The 24,279-nt window shown below is 38.5% G+C and overlaps 1 protein-coding gene across 1 annotated transcript in view; it reads right to left on the reverse strand.

Annotated features, from left to right (window-relative positions):
- Positions 1 to 24,279, reverse strand: part of DNER (delta/notch like EGF repeat containing) — a 226,749-nt gene that overhangs the window by 17,389 nt on the left and 185,081 nt on the right. Inside the window, exons 10-11 of the mRNA XM_044669452.1 lie at positions 16,740 to 16,853; positions 4,270 to 4,401 (exon numbers count right to left, since the gene is read on the reverse strand). Of these exons, the coding sequence (XP_044525387.1) occupies positions 4,270 to 4,401; positions 16,740 to 16,853 (246 nt within the window). The remainder of the gene's footprint in view (positions 1 to 4,269; positions 4,402 to 16,739; positions 16,854 to 24,279) is intronic.

Consider the following 24,279-nt stretch of genomic DNA (forward strand, 5'->3'; position numbering starts at 1 on the left):
CCCAGTGCCTGGCATTTGGAAGGTCCTCAATAAATGTTTATTGACTGACAGACTATGTGTATTTTCACTGGCTATTCATGTTCCATTCTTGAAATTCTATCTCCTTCATCTCTGCCTCCTAGCTCCTCAGATTGCCTTCAAATCTTAGGTAAACTCTCAGCTTCACAAGTAGCCTTTCCTAGTCCTCCTTAATTTGAGTGGCTTCCCTCTGAGATCATCTCCAATTTTGACTGTCTATACCTTGTTTGTCCATAGTTATCTATTTAGACTGTGAGCTTCTTGAGAACAGGGATGGTCTTTTGCTTTTCTTTGTATTCCACTGGTTACACAGTAATTATTTTATAAAGCCTTCATGATTTGGCTTGTCTTGACTACTCTGGGAGATTTTACAAAACATTTCTTACAATTAAGGTCCTTCTAAGGAGTGGTTAGAGTTTTATGTGTTTCTGCCTAAGAAGTATTTTATTAATGTTAAATAAAATTCAAGTTTTTCATCATTTACAAATATGGTTTTCACTGAAGTTTAATTCCTTGTGGTATAGCACTGAGCCTGTGTTTTCAAAGACTGATGCTTGTGAAAGACAAATTCTGCTAGATCCTTCAAATTAGCATAATGTTTCATTGCAAAGAATATTGGGAACTGAGAAGTTGAAACAGAAAAAGTAAAGGAACTTGAGTCTGAGGGTATTTCCAGTAATAGGAGAATGACAGAGTCTCTTGGTAGAAGAAGGAAGTTGACCTTGATAAAATTAACCCCCACAACAACAGACTACGGCCAGAGAAATTTTGGCCAACCATATGGGGAGAAGATACAAGACATGGATGTTTCAGCCTTGCAATAGAGACCAGAGAGGAATGGAACCACTAGAAGAGATGGACATCCATTCCCCAAATGACAAATGTTCAAAGGGTATGAACAAGCAATTTTCAGATGAAGAATTCAAAACCATCATTAATCATATGAAAAATGTTCTAAATCACTCTTTATTAGAGAAATACAAATTAAAATAACACTGAAGTATCATTTCATACCTATCAGATTGGTCAATATGGCAGTAAAGGAAAGCGGTGAATGTTTTGGAGGGGATGTGGCAAAAATGGGACACTAATGCATTGTTGGTGGAGTTGCGAATTGATCCAACCATTCTGGAGGGCAATTTGGAGCTATGCTCAAAGGGCTATAAAACTGTGTATACCCTTTGATCTGGTAATACCCCTACTGCATTTGTATCCCAATGTGATAATAAAAAGGGGAAAGAACCTAATTGTACAAAAATATTTATAGCAGTTCTATTTTTAGTAGCAAAAAAATTGGAAATTGAGATTTCCATAAATTGGGGAATGGCTGAACAAACTATGGTACATGTTGGTGATGGAATACTATTGTGCTATAAGAAATGATATGCAAGATTATTTCAGAAAAAGCTGGAAGTATCTGCAGGAACTGATGCAGAATAACATAAGCAGAACTAGAAGAACATTGTACACAATAACAAAATATTGGACAATGATTATCTGTGAAAACTTGGCTATTCTCAGTAATGCAATGACCAGGGACAATCCTGAAAGATATATCCACCTCCAGAGAAAGAATTGTTAGAGTCATCTTTCACATCAGTGTATTTATAGTGCTATTTTGAGGTTTTAATTATGTATGAGTTTGTTCTTACAATAATGACCAATATGAAATTGTGTTTTGCATCACAATAAAAATAATTTTTTAAAAAATGGTGAGCATCTAAAAAACAAGGATTGGAATGTTGAGGCAGAATGGAAATCAGCATAGAGACCATGGATATCTAGCACTAAGAGATTGTAATCTAGCCCATAACATAAAACTTGCCTTGTTACTGCCTCTATTTTCTATACCTCCTTGGAAGAGAGAGTAGTCTCACCCTCCCTCTTAGTGGCTAACCAAAGCATTGGCATTTAGAGGTCTTTATATCTAAAGTTCTGCTTTAATTCTTAATCTATTAAAACTTCAGTTAATGGTTAAATTGTGTACTGGTGTTTGACAGCAATGCTAAGAGGAGGTAAACTGGGAATACCTGGAAAGGAAGGTGATTTAAACTAATTTTGTCAGCCTCTGTTGATTGGGGGCTCATATTATAAAAGAAATAGATAATAACTTATTTTAACAATTTTCCAGAGTAGAGAAATAACCTTCACCAGAGGAGGTAGCCTTAGGAATAAAGTGAGTTATTAATAATAGTGGGAGCTGACTGGGAGAATTATGCCTCCATAATCTCTTTGTTCCTTATGCCAGGTTTGAAAATATACTTTGCCTCCAGAAGGGTGTGGGGGAAAGGTAAAGGAATGGGAAGGAAAAAATATCCAAAAGAGAGAAGGGAGTCCTAGAAAGTACCTGTTCACACAAAAGAAGAATAAAGTGATTGATAGCCCCACCTGCTAACCTGCCCCTCATCCCCTCTCCTTCTCAAAAGTATTATCATACCAGAATGGTTTCAATTATGGGTCAAGAGATGGATTATATCTCTATTGTTTGAGGATTTTGTCTAGCTAATTTCAAACCTGTGAGTCACCAGATTCACTGTAGTCCAATAAGTATTTTGGCCACAAAAATCTCTTAAAGTCCATCTTCTAAGTTCCAAAGAGGTTGCTATCCACTAGATAAAGCCACAGATCTTGTACACAGTACACAAAATATGAATCAGCCAGAGTACATCACTAAATTGTAAATTCCTTAAATTCTTCTTCTTTTGTATTCCCCAAACTCACCCCCAAGTACCCTACATAGTACTTGACACATAACAAGCATTAAATAAGGTTTTTGCAGGTAATAAAACATTAGAGCTGCAACTGATCTTTAAAATAGTTTGATCCAACACTCCACTCTTGCCCTATTGTCTAGATGAAGAAACTAATACTCAGAGAAATTAAGTGACTTGTCCAAAATTACATCCAGAGTTAGGGCTTAAACTAGGACTAAAGCTCAAGTTTCTTTACTAGTATAAAATTTAGCTATTAATTTGATTTCACTTTTGTCCTACTGCTTCTTATGTATCAATAAGACATGAATTAAAAAGCATTTTTATTACGCACTTACTATGTACCAAGAACTATGCTGAGTGTTATAGGGCTAAGGGCAGTACAAAAACAAACAAACAAAAAGGTAGTCACTGTTCTAAAGGAGTTTATATTCTAATAGGGGAAGTCAATGAATAGTAGGGAGTTGGGTAAGAGGGAGGGTGGTTTGGTTGGGGAAGTTGCAGGGATGATAAATGGGATCACAGAGTAACTATATGACACCCTTTCTAGGAATGGTAATAACAATATGGTCACTTGTCCTAGAGTGAAAAGAACAGTGTATGGGGAAGAAAGTGATAGAATCTGCTTGGAAGAGGTACAAGTCAGCATGGTGGGAAGATACTAGATCAAAAGCATCATGATGGTCTAGTTCAAACTAAAAATGGTGACAGCTCACCAATCAGAAGCCCAAGACTCTAGATTGATAGGCGAGGTATATGGTAGAAGGCAGAATCTGGATCTCAGGATTATGGTGCAAGGATAATCCACGAGCATGAAAAGATTTAAGATGCAGGTCATTTTATAGCTGCAGTCCCTAATCAAACAGCCCTGAGTATTGGGAAAGTCAAAGTTCGCAGTATGGATCCTACTTCTCCAAATATGGATTTCTTATGAATCAGTATGATTTTTTTCTTTAAATTTTCTATTATTTTCTGGATTACAGGTTGATACAATTTTTAATATTCCTTTTCTGACATTTTGCAAACCAGAATATTTCTTATTTGAACTTTCCCATATGTCCTCTCCTCAAGTCAACATACCAGAAACATTCCTCTAATCCTTTTAAGTCCTCAGGGGTCCCAGTGAACCACTTGAGCTATCTGCTATCTCTCATTTGTGACTCATGATAGACCCAACTCCATCTCCAGTCACTTGGTTCTTGAAAAGTGCTACTTTTACACCACTTGTCCAGCTACTGATGCCCACTTTAGTTGATTCATGCTCATTAGACAGCCATCCATTGCCCTTTGAGTAACTGATTTTAGTTTTTTCTGACAATGTTGGAGTCTCATGATTTACAAACATGTAGCATCTTCAAGAGAATGTAAATCTTTAAAGATCTGAGGCTTAACTCCATTTTAAATAAAATGGAAATTACATTCTAAAGAAATGGAAAAGCTGGCTTTAATACAGATGAGGCTATAATCATATCCTTCCCTGCATCCCTCATCTTACAAGTTCAGAATTTGATCCCAAGAAGCAAGACGCAGAAATACTTACGGACTTCACAGTTTGGTCCAATCCAATTGTGGGGGCAGTGGCAGGTATAGCCATTGGTCTGATCTATGCAGGTACCAGAGTGATGGCAGGGGTTACTCTCACATTCATTTATATCAGTCTCACAGTCTTCACCTAAGGGAGATAAAGAGTGTGTCACAAATCACAGCTGCAACATCAAATGCCTTGTTTCGGCTTATCAATAACTTCTGTTTATGGTTCCAGCAAAGCTTCAGGCAGGTTAGATTTATAGCCCCTATTACATGGGGCCTATTTTCCCATCACCCAGGGCACAAAATACTCTGATAGATCCATGCATAGCAACCACCCAGTTCAACAAGAACACAAACAACAGAGTCCCCAAACTAACAAATCTACAAAATCCTTTTCATAGCCTCTTTCAACCTGGCTCTCGATCCACTGAGCCACCAAGTTGCCTTCTCCCTCCACTTATTTTTAAAGTGAAATTGGTTTTAATCATCCTAATCGCCTCTGAGTTGGACAAGGTTGATTATAATTCAGCGCTGGCTAAATGAATTTGCTATTTGGGTTAAATATAGTCATTTGTGCAATAGAAAAAACATCCAACTGATTACCTCTTGCTAACCAGTTTCTAAAGCTGTCTTTGCACTGATGGGGAAATCACTCTCAGAAGGAAAGGCCAACCACTGGACAATTACAAATGGTAGGGCACAGTATTCCAGATATTGAGACATGGGAGCCTTTAATGTGCTGAAAAGTTTTAAAAGGCTTGAGCAGAAGGCTTTGACGGATATGTAAATCAGCAACTTGTAATGGGGGCGCCATTACAGGTGCCACTCAGCTTCTTTTTGCTGCCATTAAGAATTCTGTGAACTCCTGAAAAATGAAAGCCGGGCAGGCTCTGTAACAGCTTTTCTCTCAGCTCCTATTTCTGTGGCCAGAGGAAAATGCATTAGGCTACTAACCACTCCCTGAAGTCCAACATGAATGCCAACCTCATAAACCACATTGCCCTGGATCCCAGGCAGTTCCAGAACTCTTTCCAGCTCCCCTATTACCACCTTCCCCTGGAGCCTTGGGATCTACTCTAATCTGTGCTGTCCTGTAGGACTGTATTCCAAGGATGTGGCTTTGGGAAAAGTCATGCATTTCTCTAGCTCTCAGTTTCCCCAATTGTAAAAGGAAAAAGTCATACTGTGACATTTAGAACATCCTTCCAGGTCTAGAGTCACAATCCAGAGGACCCAAGTGAATAAGCAGTAGTTGTGCCCAAGAGCTGTGACAGATCAACCACAGAACACTTTGAACAGGAAATTCCCTGAATTCCAAGAACCTAGATGATTTTGGTTTTGGCTCAAGAATTGGAATTAGAAGGCTTACGAACTCTAATCAATGTCAGAGCAAACTGTCCTTCCAGAGAACCAAGGATAAAGCATGCTAATCGTCATCAATAAATACTTAGTGGGGCAGTGGGTGGCTCAGTAGTTAGAAAGCCAAGCTTAGAGACAGGAAGTCCTAGGTTCAAATCTTATCTCCAACACATCCTAGCTGTGTGAACCTAGGCAAGAAAGTTAACCTCAATTGCCTAGCCCATACTACTCGACTGCCTTGGAACCAATACTTAGTTTAGATTCTGAGACAGAAGGTAAGGGTTTAAAAATTAAAACATATTTATTAACCACCTACTATGTACCTGGCACTGTGCTGACAACTGGACTTGTCAGAAAGTCCTAACTCCAGGACTGACTCTATCCACTGAGCCATCTAGTTGTCCCCCACCTCCATTATTATTTTGCTAAACTCTTACTTTCCCTCTTAGAATCTATATTGTGTATTTGTTCCAAGGCAGAAGAATAGAAAAGGCCAGGAAGAGAGGTAATGGAGTCAAGACATCACTGTGGGATTTTGTTTTTCTTGACTATGCATATTTGTTATAAATATTTTGTTATTCTTTTATTTTTAGTGGGGTACTTAGTGAAAGAGAAAAATATATCTGTTAATTAAAAATTTAAATTAAAAAAGTTATTAGCCTTTCAAATTACCCTCATTTCTTCACACCACTCTAATCAATTCTCCATAAAACTACTAAAAACTGATTTTCCTAAAGTTATTTTGCAAAATGATTTTTCATCTCTTACTCCATAAACTTCAATGGTTCCCTATTGCTTTTAGGATGAAATATGATGTTCTCTCTTTGACTTTTAAAGCTTTTCATGACTGGAATGTACACCTCATCTTCTCATCTTTTATTTATTATTTTTAAACTCTTATCTGCTGTCCTAGAATCAGTAAGTATTGGTTCCAAGGCAGAAGAATGGTAAGGGCTAGGCAACTAAGGTTAAGTGACTCAGCCAAGGTAGTACATCTAGGAAGTGCCTGAGGCAAGATTTGAACACAGGACTACCTGTATCCCTATCCACTGAGCCACTTAGCTGTCCTCCCTCCTTTTTATCTTTTAGATTTTATTCAAAGCACAACTTAAATGCCACTTTCTCCATGGGGTAGTTTCTGATTCCTCCTGCCACTACCTCCAGCTATCTATGTCTATGGCATTTCTGTAATCTAAAAATAATATGTAGCCCTCATCCCAAAAAATTACTTTAGACTTCTTTTATTATCTGTCCTTGACATCCCTAATCTCCTATCCTACCCCCTCCCTGCAGTAGAATATAAGCCCCTAGAAGGCAGGAACTGTTTCATTTTTTATCTTTGTGTCCTCAGATGCCAGCAAAGTGCCTGGTACATGGTATTTGTTTGTTGTTTGACTCATCATTGGAATCTCTTCTCTCCTCTATTTGATTTCAATATCAAAGAAGTGGAAAAGAGAGCATTTAGTTCCTCTCATTCATTTTACAGATGAGACTGGTTCCCAAACATAAAAAAGCAGGACAATTTTGGTGAACCCCTAGGGTAAAAGAGAATGGCCGAACAAATAATGGAACATGTTGGTAATGGAATACTATTGTGATATAAGAAATGCCATGGAAGATGATTTCAGAAAAAGCTGGAAAAATTTGCAGGAACTGATGCAGAGCAAAATAAGCAGAACTGGGAGAACATTGTACACAAAAACAGCAATGTTGGACAATGATTATCTGTGAAAAGTTGGTTGAAATTTTGGAGAATTTTTATCCAAACTAATACCTGGCAGAATCCCCTCTGGCCATTTGCAGACCTCCTCGGTCATTTCTATACTTGCTCAGCCATTTCTAGACCTTCCCAGTCATTTGGAGACCTTGTCTTCTTCTCTGTCCTTCTAGCCATTTTTTCTTGGTTTCCTCCCACCAGAACCACCTCAACTCATCTCTGAGTCTCTGGGCTGTCACAAATGAAGTTGAAGTCTTCACCTTCTATCGCCCGATACTAGACTTCTCCATCACTCCATGGTGATGCCACTGCATACATTCCTCCCCAAACCCTTTCTAGTTCTCCTTCACATGTTGTCTTCCCCCATTTAAACATAAGCTCCTTAAGGACAGGGTCTACCTTCTTGTATTGGTATCTATAATGACTGGCACACAGCAAGTGTTTGATTAACAATTGATTATTTTTTCATTCTTTCATTGATTCATTTGTAAATTTTCAGAGTGAGAAGGGACCTTAAAAATCATTTAGTTCAACTCTTTCATTCTACACATGAGAAGACTAAGCCCCAAAGAGAAGAGACTTGTCTAAAGCTACACATCAGAGAAGTGGTAGGGCCATGATCCCAGGGTAGGGTCTTGTGGGTCTTGAACTAGTGTTTTTGCTTCTGAATGACACTATCACTTAGAAAAATGCACTCCAACACAAAAGAAAAACAACTGCTTGACCACATGGGTCAATGGGGATATGATTGGGGATGTAGACTCTAAGTGATCACCCTAATGCAAATATTAATAATATGGAAATAGGTCTTGATCAATGACACATGTAAAACCCAGTGTAATTACTTGTTGGCTATGGGAGGAGGGGTAGGAGGAGGGGAGAGAAAGAACATGAATCATATAACCGTGGAAAAATATTCTAAATTAATTAAATATGTTTTTAAATTAAAAAATGTTCTCCTAAGAAGTCTGCTCCCTTCATTCCCAGATAAGTCTAGCTATCTGGAAAACTACCTGGAATGGAAGAGGTTTGGGTCAGAGAGGACCAACTCACATAGCATCAAGCACCTGAGTCTCACTTTGGTCCTGCAGCTGGTGTCAGGGACCCTATGGATAGACCCGTTTTATCTTGGAGATGACCTGGTGGCATCTCAATAACTTAAATATCTACAGACATATCAAACCTCTTTGGGGAACTCAGTAGTCTTTCACCTCAACTGGACAGAAATTTGAGAAACAGAGACAGTCAGAGAGAAAAGAGAAAGGAGGGGAAGAGTGGATCCTATATTTTCACCTCTATCTCTTAGAATTTCTTAAATTCCATCAAATTTCAGGTTCTGAGTTGACTTCTACTTTAAGACTTTTCTAATCTCTATCAAGCTACTTAAGTCTTTCTCCCCAAATTAGTCTGTATCTATATTATACATAACTATTTATATGCACATTGTCTTTCTTAGTAAAACTAGAAACTCCTCAAGGACAAGGATGGTTCCATTTCTGTTTCTATACATCAACAGTGACTGGCATGTGGCTATTGTTGTTCAGTCATTTCACTCATGTCTGACTCTTAATAACCCTTATTTGGGGTTTTCTTGGCAAAGATACTGGAATGGTTTGTCATTTCCTTCTCCAGTTCATTTCACAGATGAGGAAACTAAGGCAAACAAGGTTAATTGACTTGCCCAGGTTACAGGACTTAGTAAATGCCTGAGGCCAGATTGGAAGTCAGATCTTCCTGACTCCAGGTCTTGTGCTCCATCTACTATTTCACCTAGATGCTTAATAACTGCTTCTCGGTTTATTGATTTAAAAGTGTTCATTTTGAAGCTTCTCTTAATACTGTTATATTTAAAAAACATCTTTCTTTCTCTGTTTTTAGGGTGATTTTTCCTCCATCTGATGTGCGCTTTTTTCCAAAACTGATTGCCTTTTTTTTTTCTTTCTTCTATCTTTAATTTCTCAAGGGCGTTTTGTTACATCCTTAGTTTTCACATAGCATTCTATACTCCACAATTCCTTTTCATTTGAAGATTCCATTATTGTACCATCTTCAGTTCTAGGAAAGACTTGCAAGATGCCTATGACGGCAGCTGTTCAAACTCCCTTCCTGTTCTTATACTTTATTCCTCCTGATATCCCAGGGGAATCATAACAAAACTCAGAATCCTCCCAAAACAATCACAGAAGAGCAGAAAGGGCCTCAGGGGTCAGCCTGCCCAACCCCCCACCCCAAAGCACACGTGTCTCCCTGTCATTGAGATAACCACAATGGAATAAACTTTTCAACTGGTTGCAGAGTTAGCTAACAATAAAGTTAAAGTCATAACTCGTATAAGCCTCTACACTTCACTGAGTCATATTAGCTCCCCTATCTCTCTGCCAGATCAATTAAAAAAAGAAAAAAATTTAAACACAATACTTATTAAATTCTATATGTGAAATGAGAGTAACAAAAACAAGGCATGGCAGATCAGGTCTTGGTCAGAGAACAAACAACTTAAATAAATCAATTTGCTACCTACTAAAATTTCTTTCCACAATCCTCTTATGGTATAGTAGGGAAAGAACTGGGCGTGATGTCACCAAAGGCTTGGGGAAGAATCCTGACAAATTCCAATTAGCTATGTTGGACTTGACCTCTCTGAGCATTAAATTATCTTCTCTTTAAAAAGGAGTGCCCATATGAGAAAGTTGTTATGGAGATCTAGTATGTGCATATAGATGGTCTAGAAGGATTTGTGATTCTTTGTGAAACTCCCAATGGGAGAGCTTTCTCCACTAACACAAATTGCAGTCCACCTAAGATTTTTTAAATAAGAGCTAGAGAGTTTCCTGAGGCTCACCAAGATAAGTGACCTGTTCAGGACCACACAGCCTAAGCATTAGGGGTAGGTATTTGAACCCAGGTCATTCTGGTTTCAAGTCCATCGCTCTGGCCATAGTGCCAAGAAAGAGAGAAAGAGAGAAAGAGAGAAAGAGAGAAAGAGAGAGAGAGAGAGAGAGAGAAAGAGAGAAAGAGAAAGAAAGGAAGGAAGGAAGGAAGGAAGGAAGGAAGGAAGGAAGGAAGGAAGGGAGAAAGAGAAAAAGGAAGGAAGGAACGAAGGAAGGAAAGAAGAAGAAAGAAGAAAGAAAATAAGGAAGGAAGAAAGAAAAGAAAAAAGGAAGAAAGATAGATAGTATGTGATCTATACACACATATGTATCTGTACATATGTGTGTGAATATATATATATTATATATATGAAACACTTAAAGTCTTAAGGCAGCTATTATTTATTTTCTTTTTATTTTCTGACCAAATCTATGATTTCATCTGTGGAGGGAACGCCCAGTGTTGTTCTTACAACTGAGATGTCCAGAGACCAAGTAATTTTCCCAGGATCACACCATCAGTACATATCAGGGGCAGGGCTTAAACACAGGTCATCCTGGCTGTAAGACCACATCTACTCAGATAGCCAGTATGAAAATTAGAATGAACGAGGTTTGAAAGAAGGAATAATTCCACAGTCTCTGAGATTTTCCCTGAGTTGGCATCCCTCTGACTTTTCATGGAATTTTTTTTTAACTTTTTATCTTCCATCTTAGAATTGATATTGTGTTTTGGCTCCAATGCTGAAGAGCAGAAAGGGCAAGGCAATGAGGGTCACATTGCTAGGAAGTATCTGAGGCCAGTTTTGAATCCAGGACTTCCCATCAATAGGGCTGGTTCTGAATCCACTGAGCCACCTAGCTGCTCCCTTATGGCATTTTTCTTATTGCAATCATGTATGTCTACACTAAAATCAGAAGAGGTCTAGTAACCTGAAATAATTCAATCCAACAATTATATACTGCCTAGGATTTTTCAAATCTCTATATACAAACTGAGGGTAGTAAAATGAAAAAGAATAAATATAGTCACAGCCATTCAATAGTTTATAATTCAATCAAGTAAATAATCTAAAAGCTAACTGGAAGTTTTGGTATTCTGGGTAATTTCTCTGCCATTTTATCATCTATAGGAGGAAAGGTTGTAGGACTGATCTGTGTTCCTATATATCATATGTGAAAACCAGCAAATAAAGTTCAGTTCAGAGAGAGTAGTGCCTTAAGAAAAAGTTATGTAGGTTTCCAAGCTCTGGCCACTTCTATTTCCCAGAGTAAGTCAAAGAGCAATTTCATTTTACATTCTCCTCACAAATATTATAAGAGCACCATAGTGATTTAAAGGGAATTGATTTTTCTTCTCATATCATCATCTAAAAGGGTGTGGGAGTAAAAAAAAATCACCACATCAAGCCAGCAAAAGCCCAAAGATTGATTGTGAAGATCATTATTGAAGAAAGAAGTGGGAATGCAATGAAGCACCAAGAACTATTGGAGTAAATAAAGTTAGGTGTGCATGTGTGTGTGTGTGTGTGTGTGTGTGTGTGCTGGAAACAATTCTCTAAAAAGGAAGAGCATGGAGCAAAGGACATGATATTTTCAGGTTTGTAAGTACGCACAGAAGGAAGTAGAGTTGTTATTTAGAATTCTCTATTTCAAACCCCAAGAGTCAAAGGAGAACAGAGCTTCAGACGAGAAGGATTTCAAAGGCCATTGAGCCCAAATATTCCAGCCTGAACCTGGGAATCTCTTCTACAACATAATTAACGAGCATTCAACCAACCTGGGCTTGAAGACCACCAGTGAGGGGGAATTCACCATCTTCCAAGACACCCCATTGCACTTTGGATATCTGGGATGTTTTTCCTTCTTTCTTAAATCTGAGTCTCTACAACTTCTACCTATTATTAGATGTTTGACCTTCTGAAACCTAAGAAATAGAAGGCCAAATCCTTTTCCATATGTCTTCCCTTTAAATAACTGGAGATAGCTATTATATCCCATCCAATTCCATCCCCTATAAATCTTCTCTTCTTTTTTTTTAAACTTTATCTTCTGTCTTAGCATCAATACTGTATTTTAGTTCCAAGGCAGAAGGGTGGTAATGGATAGGCAATGAGGGTCAAGTAACTTCTTCAGGGTCACACAACTAGGAAGTGTCTGAGGGTAGATTTGAACACAGGACTTCCCATCTCTTCAGCCTGGCTCTCATCCACCAAGCCACCTAGTTCTCCCAAATCTTCTCTTCTGTGGACTAAAATATTCTCAGGTTGTTTTTTTAATCATTCTTCATATGGCATGATTTTAAGGTCTTCCACCATGTTGGATACTCTCTTTTGGATGCTCTCCAGCCTATCGATGTCCTTAAAACATAACACTTAGAGATGAACATAACACTGCTCCAAATTTGGTAGGACCAGGACAGTATTTAATAAGATTCTCCTCTCCCTCATTCTCAAAAGCATGCCTCTCGATGTAGTCTGAGATTTTAGGAGCTGAAAACTAAGGAAGTATCCATCAATAGTAGAATGACTGAACAAATTGTCAAATATGGATGTCATAGAATATTATCATGTTGTTAGAAATCATGAAAGGGATGGTCTCACTCACTCCTGGACTAATACATACAATTGCTTGCTGATTGGTCTTCCAGCCTCAAGTCTCTCATCTGCAGTTCATCACCATTCAGCTATCAAAGTGTTAGCTTCCTAAAGAGCAGAATTTAACCAGATTGCTCTCTGGTCAAAAACTCCAATAAATTAATCAATACCTAAACATTTATTAAGCACTTAATATGTGCCAGGCACCCTGCTAATCACTGGGGATTCAAAAAGAGGCAAAAAATGGTCTTTGCCCTCAAGGAGCTTGCAGTTTAATAAATATAGGCAAAGTAAGCTAAATGGGAAATTGGGGCAGCTACAAGGTTCAGTGGATAGAGAGAAAAGCCTGGAGAAGGGAAGTCCTGGGTTCAAATCTGACCTCAAATACTTCCCAAACCCCGAGCAAATCACTTAATTCCCAGCTAGCCCTTGCAGCTCTTCTGCCTTGGGATCAATAAAAAGTATTGATCCCAAGATGGGGCAGCTGGGTAGCTCAGTGGATTGAGAGCCAGGCCTAGAGACAGGAGGTCCTGGGTTCAAGTCTGGCCTCAGACACTTACCAGCTGTGTGACCCTGGGCAAGTCACTTGACCCCCATTGCCTACCCTTACCAATCTTCCACCTATAAGTTAATATACAGAAGTTAAGGGTTTAAAATTTAAAAAAAAAGTATTGATCCCAAGACAGAAGATAAAGATTAAAAATAAAAAAGATAAAGATTAAAAATAAAAAAGATAAATTGGAAATCATTAAGAGGGAAGGCACTGAAATTAAGAGGGATGGAGGAAGGCTTCCTGCAGAAGGTAGCTTTCTATAATCTCTAGGATCAAACATATATTCCTTTGTTTGGCTTTGAAATTCATCATAACCTGGTCTCCTTCAGTCATACCTTACTCTCTTCCACCTGCTCTACAATCCAGTGACACCAGCCTCCATGCTATTCCTCATCCAAGGCTCTCCACCTTCAGATTCTATGCATTTTCTCTGACTGTCCCCCTTGCCTATAAAGCTGTCTCTCCTCATCTCTGCCTCCTGTTTTTCCTGACTTCCATTCAGTCTCTGCTAAAATTCTAGCTTCCATAAGAATCTTTCCTGGTCCCTTTTAATACCAACACAGGTACTAAATGAATGAATGTTGAATTTAGGTGAACTTAAGTGAATGAGTAAATTGACTCCTTTCAGTGATAATTGGAGAAGGTTGTGCCTCTTTCCTGAGCATGCTGATTATGTACAGGGGCACATCCCAAAGGCACAGTGAGATGGGAGTGAGGATAAGAACACACAAAGCAGTTCACATGCTTGTACACACACGTGCACACACACACGAACATTCTACAATGGGACCTACTGCTCTGTCAATGTGACTCTCAGAGATTTGTAGGTAAGTAAACATGCCAGCATATGAATTGTCAGTGCATTAACTACTGTTTTCATATATGCCTGTTGAATTGGCCTTTTTATTGGCCTCAAATTTGTTGGTAAAAGCAGGAATTTCTCAAAAATCGCCCAATTTGTAAACCTAATTAATCCCCACTTTATATTCCCGGAGCAAACCCCCAAAATACAGACCCTATCCTGTATTCAGGAATCTGGTACGTTGCAGGTTTGTTCCAAAAACAGGAAAAGGGAATGTTGAGTGCCCCTCTGCCCAGCCCCAACTATCTCTCCCTGTTGCTCAAAAACTTGGAATAGCCACAGTCCACTCTAAGCAGTTCCGTCTCCAGGTTACTTGAACTGGGAAAGTATGAAACAGAAAGCTGTTCTTCTCCAGCTTCCCCTGTTAATTGCCCTCATCCTTAGATATAACTTCCCCTCTGGTTAGGCAGGGAAGGTAGAAGAGGCATCCTAATATAGCGTTCGAGCTGAAAGGGAACTTGGAAGCCACTAAATCAATCCCTCTCATTTTATTAATTCAGAAATTGAGCCCCAAGAGGGTGAGACAGGATTTGAACCCAAGTCTTCCTCTCACCAACACTTCTACATCCACTTTATTCCTAAGGGTGTTTAAAAAAAAAAAAACAACTTGATTCTAGTTGCAGTTCTGGCTTTTTTTTTATCTTCATGGCCTTGGAAAAACTGTACTCCTACAGTCCACCATGATTGGAATGCTCTCTCTCCTCCATTCTACCTCCTGAACTCCCTGGCTTCTTTTAAATCCCAACTAAAATCTATCTTTTACTGGAAGCCTTCCCCAACCCCTCTTAATTCTAGTGCCTTTCCTCTGTTAATTATTTCCTATTTATCCTACATATAACTTGCTTTGTAGATATTTGTTTGCATGGTGTCTCCCCCATTAGATTGTAATCTCTTTGAGACCAAGGACTATCTTTTGCTTCTTTTTTGCATCCCAGTGATTAGCATGTTGCCTGGCACATAGTAGGTGCTTAATAAACATTGCTTGCTTCCTTGCTTGCTTGCTTGATCGACTAAAGGGAAACTCAGAGACCAACTAGTCCCCATCTCACTTGAAGAAGAACCCTAGTATAACAATCCTGATCTGTGGTCCTCCAACCTCTGCTAAAAGACTTCCAAGAGTTCTCTAACTAGCAGCAATGCAGTAATCCAGGACAATTCTGAGGGCTTATGATAAAGAATGCTACCCACATCCAGAGAAAGAACTGTGGGAGTAGAAACACAGAGGAAAAACAAAGGATCAATCAAGTGGTTTGATGGGAATATGATTAGAGGTTTTGACTTTGAATGATCACTCTATTAAAAATATTAATGGTATGGAAATAGGTCTTGATCAGTAACACATGAAAAACCCAGTGGAATTGCTCATTGGCTACAGGAGGGGGATGGAAGAAGGGAAGGGAAAGAACTTGAATCATGTAACCATGGCAAAATATTCTAAAATAATTAATTAAATGATTTTTTTCATGTAAAAAAAATAAAGACCTCCAAGGAGGGGTAACCCATGGCTTCCCAAGGCAATCCATTGTGCTTTGGGGCAACTGAGACTTCTGGCAAGTTTTTCATGATTTCCAGTTCAAATTTTCTCTTTGGAACTCCACCCTTTGTTCTTAACTCTTCTCTCTGGGACCAAATTAGGAAAAGTGTAATGCCTCCCTCCATTTGATAGCCCTTCAAATAATTAAAGACAGCTGTCATGTTCCACCCTAAGTCTTTCCCAGGCTAATCATCCCCAGTTCTTATATGGCATGGACTCAAGACTCTTCACCATCTTGGCTGTCCTTCTCTGGGCACTTGCCAGTTTCTCAATTTCTTTCCAAAGCCTTCTCTCTAGGTCTCAGTTTTCCCATCTGTTAAATGAGAAGACTGATGATATCTGATATCCCTTTCAGCTTTAAATCTTATGCTATCCATCAGCCACTCCACATTTCCTCTCTCTTTCCTCTACCCTACAGCACCTGCCTTATCATTAATACCATATTTCTCACCAGAAATGTTTACTCTTCACTTGCCTTGGCCAAATCATGTTCTGACACCCCTAAAATTTTTTTTCTCAACTCTAACTTTTTTCTAATTAAACACATTGGTAGATTTATGCAGTTCTGTGGAAACTAGAAGCCTCCATTTTTAGATATCTCCCACCTCTTTTCTCACTTCCAATGTCATTTCCATATCCTGGGAATTGGTACAAATCAATTATTTGTTCAACTTATGTCTGTACTCTGCTCTGAAAATAGACCTCATAGACAATAATATTACCATACTATACAAAAGGCATCCTATATATGAGCCAAGCTATAGTCTGTTTCCCTAAGTGGCTGCACCTGATTCAATTATCCATTGAGACTTTTATACATATTTTTAAACCTTTACACATGTATTGATAAATATCCAACCAACTGACATTAACCCACAATGGTAGAATTCTAAATAAGTGGCCAAAGTACTTTACTCCCTCCTTTGACATTTGCTATGCAGAAGCTTCCATGATAATATTTTTAAAAACTAATAGGAAGTTTACTTGCCTGTAAACCCAGGTAAGCAGATACAGGTACCGTTCAGACTTTCGCTGTCACAGGTCCCACCATTCAGGCAACTGATGTTAGCACAGGGATCCTTGTACAATTCACAGTGTGAACCTGAAAGCAAAGACAAGAAACAAATTGTGAGATACCCAGCCTGATAGGACTGCCTCAGGAGTGGTGTGCTAAGCTATACATCCTCTAAAAAAGCAAAGCTCATCAGCAAGTTGGATGTTGGTGATGGATGGACTGAACTTGCAAGTTAAATTTTGCAAGGATTTGCAAGAAGCCCCGCAGCTGGTCTGGCATTCCATGCCATACTGGGTGTCCTGCTAAGAGATGATGGCAAAGATTGTGGAACCTGATCACAGATTATGCCAGACATAAATGCTTTCCCAGGCACACTCTATGTCCATGGACATAAAAACACAAGGAACCAAGAGAATTCAGCTACAGCATGGAAGATGACAGGTCCACAAGGAAAAGTATTTTTAAGGCTTTTTTAATAGACATAAGACCTCCTCTTAAACACTCAATTCCCAGAGAACCTTAGAAGTAAATTTACTCATCCTTTCTCCCTCCTATTCCTAGACCAAACAAATTACAAAAATCTGGGTAGAGATTAAAGTATCATAAATTGTTGGATTTAGCTGGAAGAGTCCTTAGAAGCCATCTATAGCCCAACCCACTTTATTTTACAGGTTAGGAAACTGAGATCCAAATGCTAGTACTTGATCAGCTATTAGCTCATGATGATCCAAACCAGAATGGGGACAAAACAAGCTTAAAAAAAGGTTTGAAGGTAGTATCTTATCCCAGTTTCAAAGATGGCAGACATGAAGTCAATTTATTTACCCAGGGTCTCTGCTAGAAAACATCTGAACTTAGATTTAAATCTAAGACTCTGGACCCAGGGTCCAATATTCTTTCCACCCTACCATACTCCCTCAAATAGATCCACAGAGTCATATACATAGGACCTAGAAGGGATCTTAGAGGTCATTTAGTCTAAAGTCTTCATTTTACAAGAAACAGATCTGGTTCAATGACCTTTGGAACATCATACAAAAAATAAATGGCAAAACAGAAATTTGAAGTCTTACAATTCCAGATTCAAAGTTTTTCCCCCACTAAGTTACATAGCATTTTTCAAAATGATTTGCCTTATTAAAAAAAAAGTCTGGGGCAGCTGGATGGCTCAGTAGATTGAGAGCCAGGCCCAGTGAGAGGAGGTCTTTGGTTCAAATCTGGCTTCAGCTGTATGACCCTGAGCAAGTCACTTAACTCCAATTGCCAAACCCTTACCACTCTTCTGCCATGGAATGAATACTTAGCATTAATTCTAAGACAGAAAGTAAGGGTTCAGGGAAAAAAAACCCTTAGGTTCTACAATGGCTAGAAAATTATATAAATCTATACATACACAGAATGGGAATATTATTGTGCCATAGGAAATAACCAAATGGCAGTATCAAATGACCAGAGAGAAGTGAGTAGAAATAGGGGAACAATTTCTACAATGACAACATCATAAAGAAAAACATCTTGGAAAGTCTTAAGAACACAGATTAACGCAGTGCTAAAACATGAGTGTGGAAGTCCCAAGATGAAACACATTACTCCCACTGCTGGCTGGAGAAGTGCTGGTCTTAAAATGAAGAATAAAACATACTTTTTGGACATAGTCAATGCAGGAACTGGTTTTACTAGACTCTGCATATTTGTTATGAGGGTTTTATAGTCTGTGGGATGTGTGTGTGTGTGTGTGTGTGTGTGTGTGTGTGTGTGTGTGTGTGTGTGTGTTTTGCTGTATGTGCTCATTTGGGCAGAGAGAAAGAGGCATAACAAAAGTTTGCAAAAATGAATCCATAAATAATTCATTTCTTCCCAAAACTCAAGCCCTGACATAAAGAAGTGATCATGTCTTTTATGTTACATTGTTCTTTTTAAGAGGAAATCCTGTTGTATTGTATAAAAGTTGTATCAGAAAAGTTGTATAAAAGTGACCTTTTAATCTGAAATAAAAACTAATTATGCAGAAAACCAGGCAAGAGTAAAGAAAATTTCATTCATTGAGCCCTTCCCCTGACCCTGAGGAAATGAATAAAAATGAGAAACTGTATTTTTTTTAAATGCTACATTCACTTTTGCTCTCCTCACATCATTGCTTAAGTTCTATTGTGTAAGATATCACCACTCCCTATGATTCACTATTTAGTCATTGAAATTATCCTTGTTTTCATTCTCTAATTTTTTTCCTTCATTTTTATTGCCTTTAGCAATGTGGATAAAAGGTGAAGAAAGCAATGGGAAGGAAAAAAAGCCCTCTCTACATGTATTACATATTTATGTGGTGCCTAGCAAGTATTTCAGTGCAAAGTAATTTTTAACCCCTCTTTAGTTCATATTCTCAAATCTAATCCATCACCAAATCCTGCCAAATTTCTCAGCACGGTTTCACAGATCTTGGTGTCTCTCGTCCTTTCTGCAACTCCACCCTAATCCCTGGCTTCCATGCTTGGATCACTTCAGTTATTTCCGAGTTGCTCTTCTGGCTTCCATTTATTTAAAACAGACACCTTGATTTCATTCATTCTTACCAAACAGAATTTATTTACATCAATGATCAAAGTAAGGTAATGATTAGTGAGTAGGGATTGCTAGGCTTTTCTTTTTTTTTTTAAACTATTGCCTTCTATCTTAGAATCAGAACTAAGTATTGATTCCAAAGCTAAAGAGTAGTGAGGGCTAGGCAGCAGGGATTAAGGGACTTGCCCAGGATCACCAGCTAGGAAGTGTCTGAGGCCAGATTTGAACCCAGGACCTCTCATCTCCAGGTCTGGCTCTCTGTGAACTGAGCTACCTCTGCCCCTGTTTGACTTTTTAAAAATACCTCAGTCTTTCCCTCCTCAGAATCTTCAGTGAGCCCCCAAAGTGTTTTCATTCCCTTTGCTTCAATCTGCTCATCAAGCATTTAAGGATAAAGGAATCCTGATTCTCTGGATACAAGATTGTAATAATTAGCAACAAGGGAAGATGAAATGATCCTTCAAATAAAACAGAAATTCATGTTTCTGACCAAGGGATCAAGAAGAGACAAAACCCATAGACAGTTCTCTCACAAGAAGTACTTCTTCTAGGTCCAAAAGTCTGAGATAACTTGGCATCTTATCTCTATGCACAGATAAAAATTTGTCATGCGAAGTCAACAAATAAGTTCCAGACAAAATATTGATGCTCCTATATATTGTGAGAGTAGCAAAGTAGTATTAGGGAAACACATTTCAGCTTAAAAGGGGGACAACAATTAGCCATGAGGATGGAACAGCTTCCCAAGGGCAATGAGTTTCCAATCACTGAAATGTTCAAAAAAAGGTGTGAGGACAGGAGTGGACTGAATGGCCACTATGATATCTTTGAACTCTAATATTGTAGCCTTTTATCTATGTCCAAAATGGAATGGATTTAAATTATTTTATATTTATTTAATTTTTTTAAGACTAAGATTATAAGAGGTAATTCAGATTCCTAGCCTATGGAAATACTTTTATTCCTTCTTATGATGATTTTTTTAATGATCTCCTAGATCATTTGTTCATCCATTGAAGAGTTGTTTTAAAGCAGATGGGCCAGAATAAAAGAAATCTTTTATAGAAATAACATTCCTGTGCAGGAAGCTATTGAAGTCTTCTTTTGGTCATTTCTAAGGCGTACATTGGTGAAAAATGAAGCCCAGCCCACTGGGCTTTTACAGAAGAGGCAGACTAGCCAATAATACTAAAAGCAGTAGGCTTTTGTTTGAACTCTCACAATAGAGGGCAGAAAGCTTCAGATAAGATGGTAGAAGTGGTCAGACAATCAAAGACAACTACGAGAAGGGACAACCATGGCTGTACTTATGAAAGTCACTTAAATCTCAGACACAATGACATTCAGACTACAGGTGAAAGAAGAAGGGGATTACTTATAGTCCTAAGAGAGAACACCCTTAAGACTTGATGATCTCTTAAATCTCTTTCAGCTCTAACCATTTGTTTAAAGATACCCTCTCTAACAGTGAAGGGGAATCCATTATCACATGAGATAGTCCATTCGATCTGGGGATGGCTCTTCTTAGAATCAGAGATTTAGAACTGAAGGGACATAGGAGAAAGATTTTTGTTGCATAAAACCTAATTTTGTTTCTTTGCAACTTTGACCCATTTCTCTTCATTCTATTTTCTAGGGATTAGCAGAACATGTCTTATAAGAGAAATAATATGACATAATAGTTTGGGGAGGCGGGTGCTAGCAGGTGGGAGCATCAAGAAGCAAGAAAAACAATGAGTACATTTTATGTACTGCTCTAGTGTTTGCAAAACACTTATCATTTCAATTGAAAAGCTTCATGAAGAAGACCTTGCCTGAGCTGAAGGAATTATAGACCAGTATCTCTGGAATTAATTTATTACTATCAATATTTCTAGGACTATAGATCTTAATCCACATTCTCTAAATCTGTCTTTTAAATTTTTGAATATAATTGAAATCCTTTGTCATTTTACTTATTTTAATGTATGCACCTAACAAAAACCTTATTTTGAGAAGGAATCCATAGGCATAACCAAGAGTTCATGATTCTCTGGGAAAGGTAGAAGCTGGCAGGCTAACTCGTGGCTCACCACAGATAAAGCCAACTTATAGAAGACCACTATCACCCCTCCCTCCATGAGGATCCCTTTAGGAGAAAAGGTGAAAGTTGTTCAGGTGCCCTAATATGTGAAGGATAAAGGACTCCAACCTTCAATCCATTACAGTAAGAAAAGTGATGAAAGCTTGTAGCCAATCCTCCTTATCCAGCTTGGTAAAACATGGACAGGCCAAGTCTTGGGCGTGTTTTCTCTCAGGACTAAATATGCCCAGATTGTGTCTTGAGGGCAGGAATTATTTCATTTTCTCTTGGAATCCCATGGTCCTAACATAGGACCTGGCACATATCAGTTACCTCATAAAGCTTGCTGGTTCATTGATTTGTTTGTTCCATCTAAAGACAGGGATTGAGGGACAGGTCCTGCTGCCACCTCTATGCTGTCTCCATATCTGAGGGAAACAGAATATGCTTCCCCACTGATTCTCACTGAATCTCTCCTCTTGTGCCACTGACTCCAGGAGGAAGGCAGAGAAATTGCCTTTAGAGATATGTCTCAAGTTTAGTTATGAAAAAAGGAGATCAATAGGTAAACAGTGCCAAATATGGGGAATGTCAGTAGCTATATCAAACATGGGCATGACAAATCTTGGAAATCCTTAAAAATGACCTGTAAGAGTAAAACTCTGTCATGTTCAGTCAAGATTTAGGGTCCAGAAGGAATCAGCATTTTTATCCAAGTCCCTTACTCCTGTTAGAGTCAGCAAATGTACTGGTTAACTATTGCCTATGAGGAGGAAAAAGAAGACAACTGTGAAAATCTCCTAACTAGCACCAAGAATGGGAAGGAATTCTTCCATGTTCTCAATTAGAGGACTATTATCAGTGTTTTAGGGGTATCCCAGGAGCAATTTCAAGAAAGATTTTAAGACATTTCAAGAAAAATCCTTCTATTTCAAGAAGGCCATCATTAGCCCAGTTCATAGATAATCCTCCATGATGCTCATGGGATTGGATTATAATGGGACAAGATCCCTGGGACAGCCTCCATTCATCTAATAAATATTTCTAGACAATTCCAGATGCTTTGTGGAGCAAGGATCATCAACTCCAAGCCACAGGAATTCAGGGACTTCAAAGTTTTAAATGTGTCTTTCAAGAGTGCTGCGTCCTTAGGGGTCTAAAGCAACTGTTATCACCTCTCCATGGGTTCTGGAGTCTTCTAGTGAGAGACTCACAGTACCCCAGGGAACACTGCCATATTTAGCAATAAGCCATCTGTCTAAGGCACCAAACAATATTGTTGCCACTCAGAAGAACTAATACATTAATGAGATTAGGTAAACACCCAGGAGGGGGAATGATGGATGGGGATACAGTGCAGGGGGCAGAAATGGAAAAAGAGGTGCAGCCAAGGAAAGGAAAGAAATTCTTATCTACCTAGTTCCAAGTTGAAAAAAAGAAAAAGTTACCAACAGAAAAAGGTAAGTCCCAGTGGGTCTGAAATCCAAGAATTGAGACATGCAGGAAAACTAGTTATTAGGTAAAGATTCAGGGTGATAAAAGATTAGGAAGTCAAAATGGAGGTCCAATGAGTGGACCATTTGCACAATTCTCAACTTTAAAATAAGATGGTTATATTAGATGGTGTCTTATACCAACCAAGCAGCTCCCTGTACCAGATCACCAAGTACCCTATGGGGTACCATCCCAACATCTTGGTCTTCCTGGGTCTGTAAATATTTCTTGGATGCTGAGATATTTGAGTTGTCCATTTTTTCATTTGACTAATCTATCTTTTTTTCTAGGCATATAAGTCTTCAAAAAGACAACTTTTATACCATTTCTCACATGCAAGTAATTATTTGTGCTACATATGTTCCCACCTTTGGAACAGAAAGAGGCAGAATGTCTTTGGCCAATGGAGTGCTTCTGTTGAAATCAGGTAAACAAAACTGGCTTCTCATTTCTAAAGGAGAGGAAACACCCAATGTACTTTGGCAGACTCACAGGTAGCCCAGCCAGTAGAATAAGGAGTCATTCCAAATCTATCTCAAAAACACCACATTTTGTCAAGGAAAACCAGGTCCATACTTCAGACAGTCTGTGGAATGATACAGTCATCATTCACTGGCAATGAACACAGTACGTGCTAGTATGAAATTTATATTTAGCCTCAAGCAAAAACAAGCTGCAATTCAGTCAAAACAAACACAAATCCCCAGTTTTCATATTAAGGGGTGGAAAGAGACAATCTTTCTTAAAATATTGCTGCTCCCCAGAACTACTTACACAAGGTAATTTAGAATTAAATTCAGGATGAATCAGAGTAGGGTACAAGTTAAAAGTTGTTGTCATTACCAAAATACAGATGTGATGATTACTTTGCATGTGGGGGAGGTGGGGTGTAGGGGAGATTTAGGGTGTGTATATGGGTGTTTGGGGGAATCCAAGTGAATTAGTCTCTAGATAAAATACTCCAGGTAAATAGAATTTAACGTGATATTTCCTCGGTCATTATTCTTCCTTGGGAAACCTCTTATTTCCTCAGGACTTTCTCTGAGTTCTAATTACAGGTATGCCACACACTTTGATACTTAATCATGTTTCAAGTGTCACAGTTTTCTGTTCCAAACTAGACTGTAAACTCCCTGAGGCCAAGGATTATATATTTGTGTCTTTGGTGATCTGCATAGCACCTGGCAGTTAATTGATCGATAAAGTACATGTTGAGTGATTGATAAAGTTGAATCCAGTATGTTTAAGTTTCAGACAGTAGAAAAATACTTTCCTTTTCAATTGCGTATTTTTTGGGTCATAGGATTTGCTTTGCTAAAAACAAAAAGTTAGTCCCACTGTTGACTGTGTCTAATCTTTAACAGTAAAAGATTATAACCTATCAGTCTCCCTTGAAGA

The sequence above is a fragment of the Gracilinanus agilis genome, chromosome 3 (assembly GCF_016433145.1).
Source record: "Gracilinanus agilis isolate LMUSP501 chromosome 3, AgileGrace, whole genome shotgun sequence".
NCBI lineage: Eukaryota > Metazoa > Chordata > Mammalia > Didelphimorphia > Didelphidae > Gracilinanus > Gracilinanus agilis.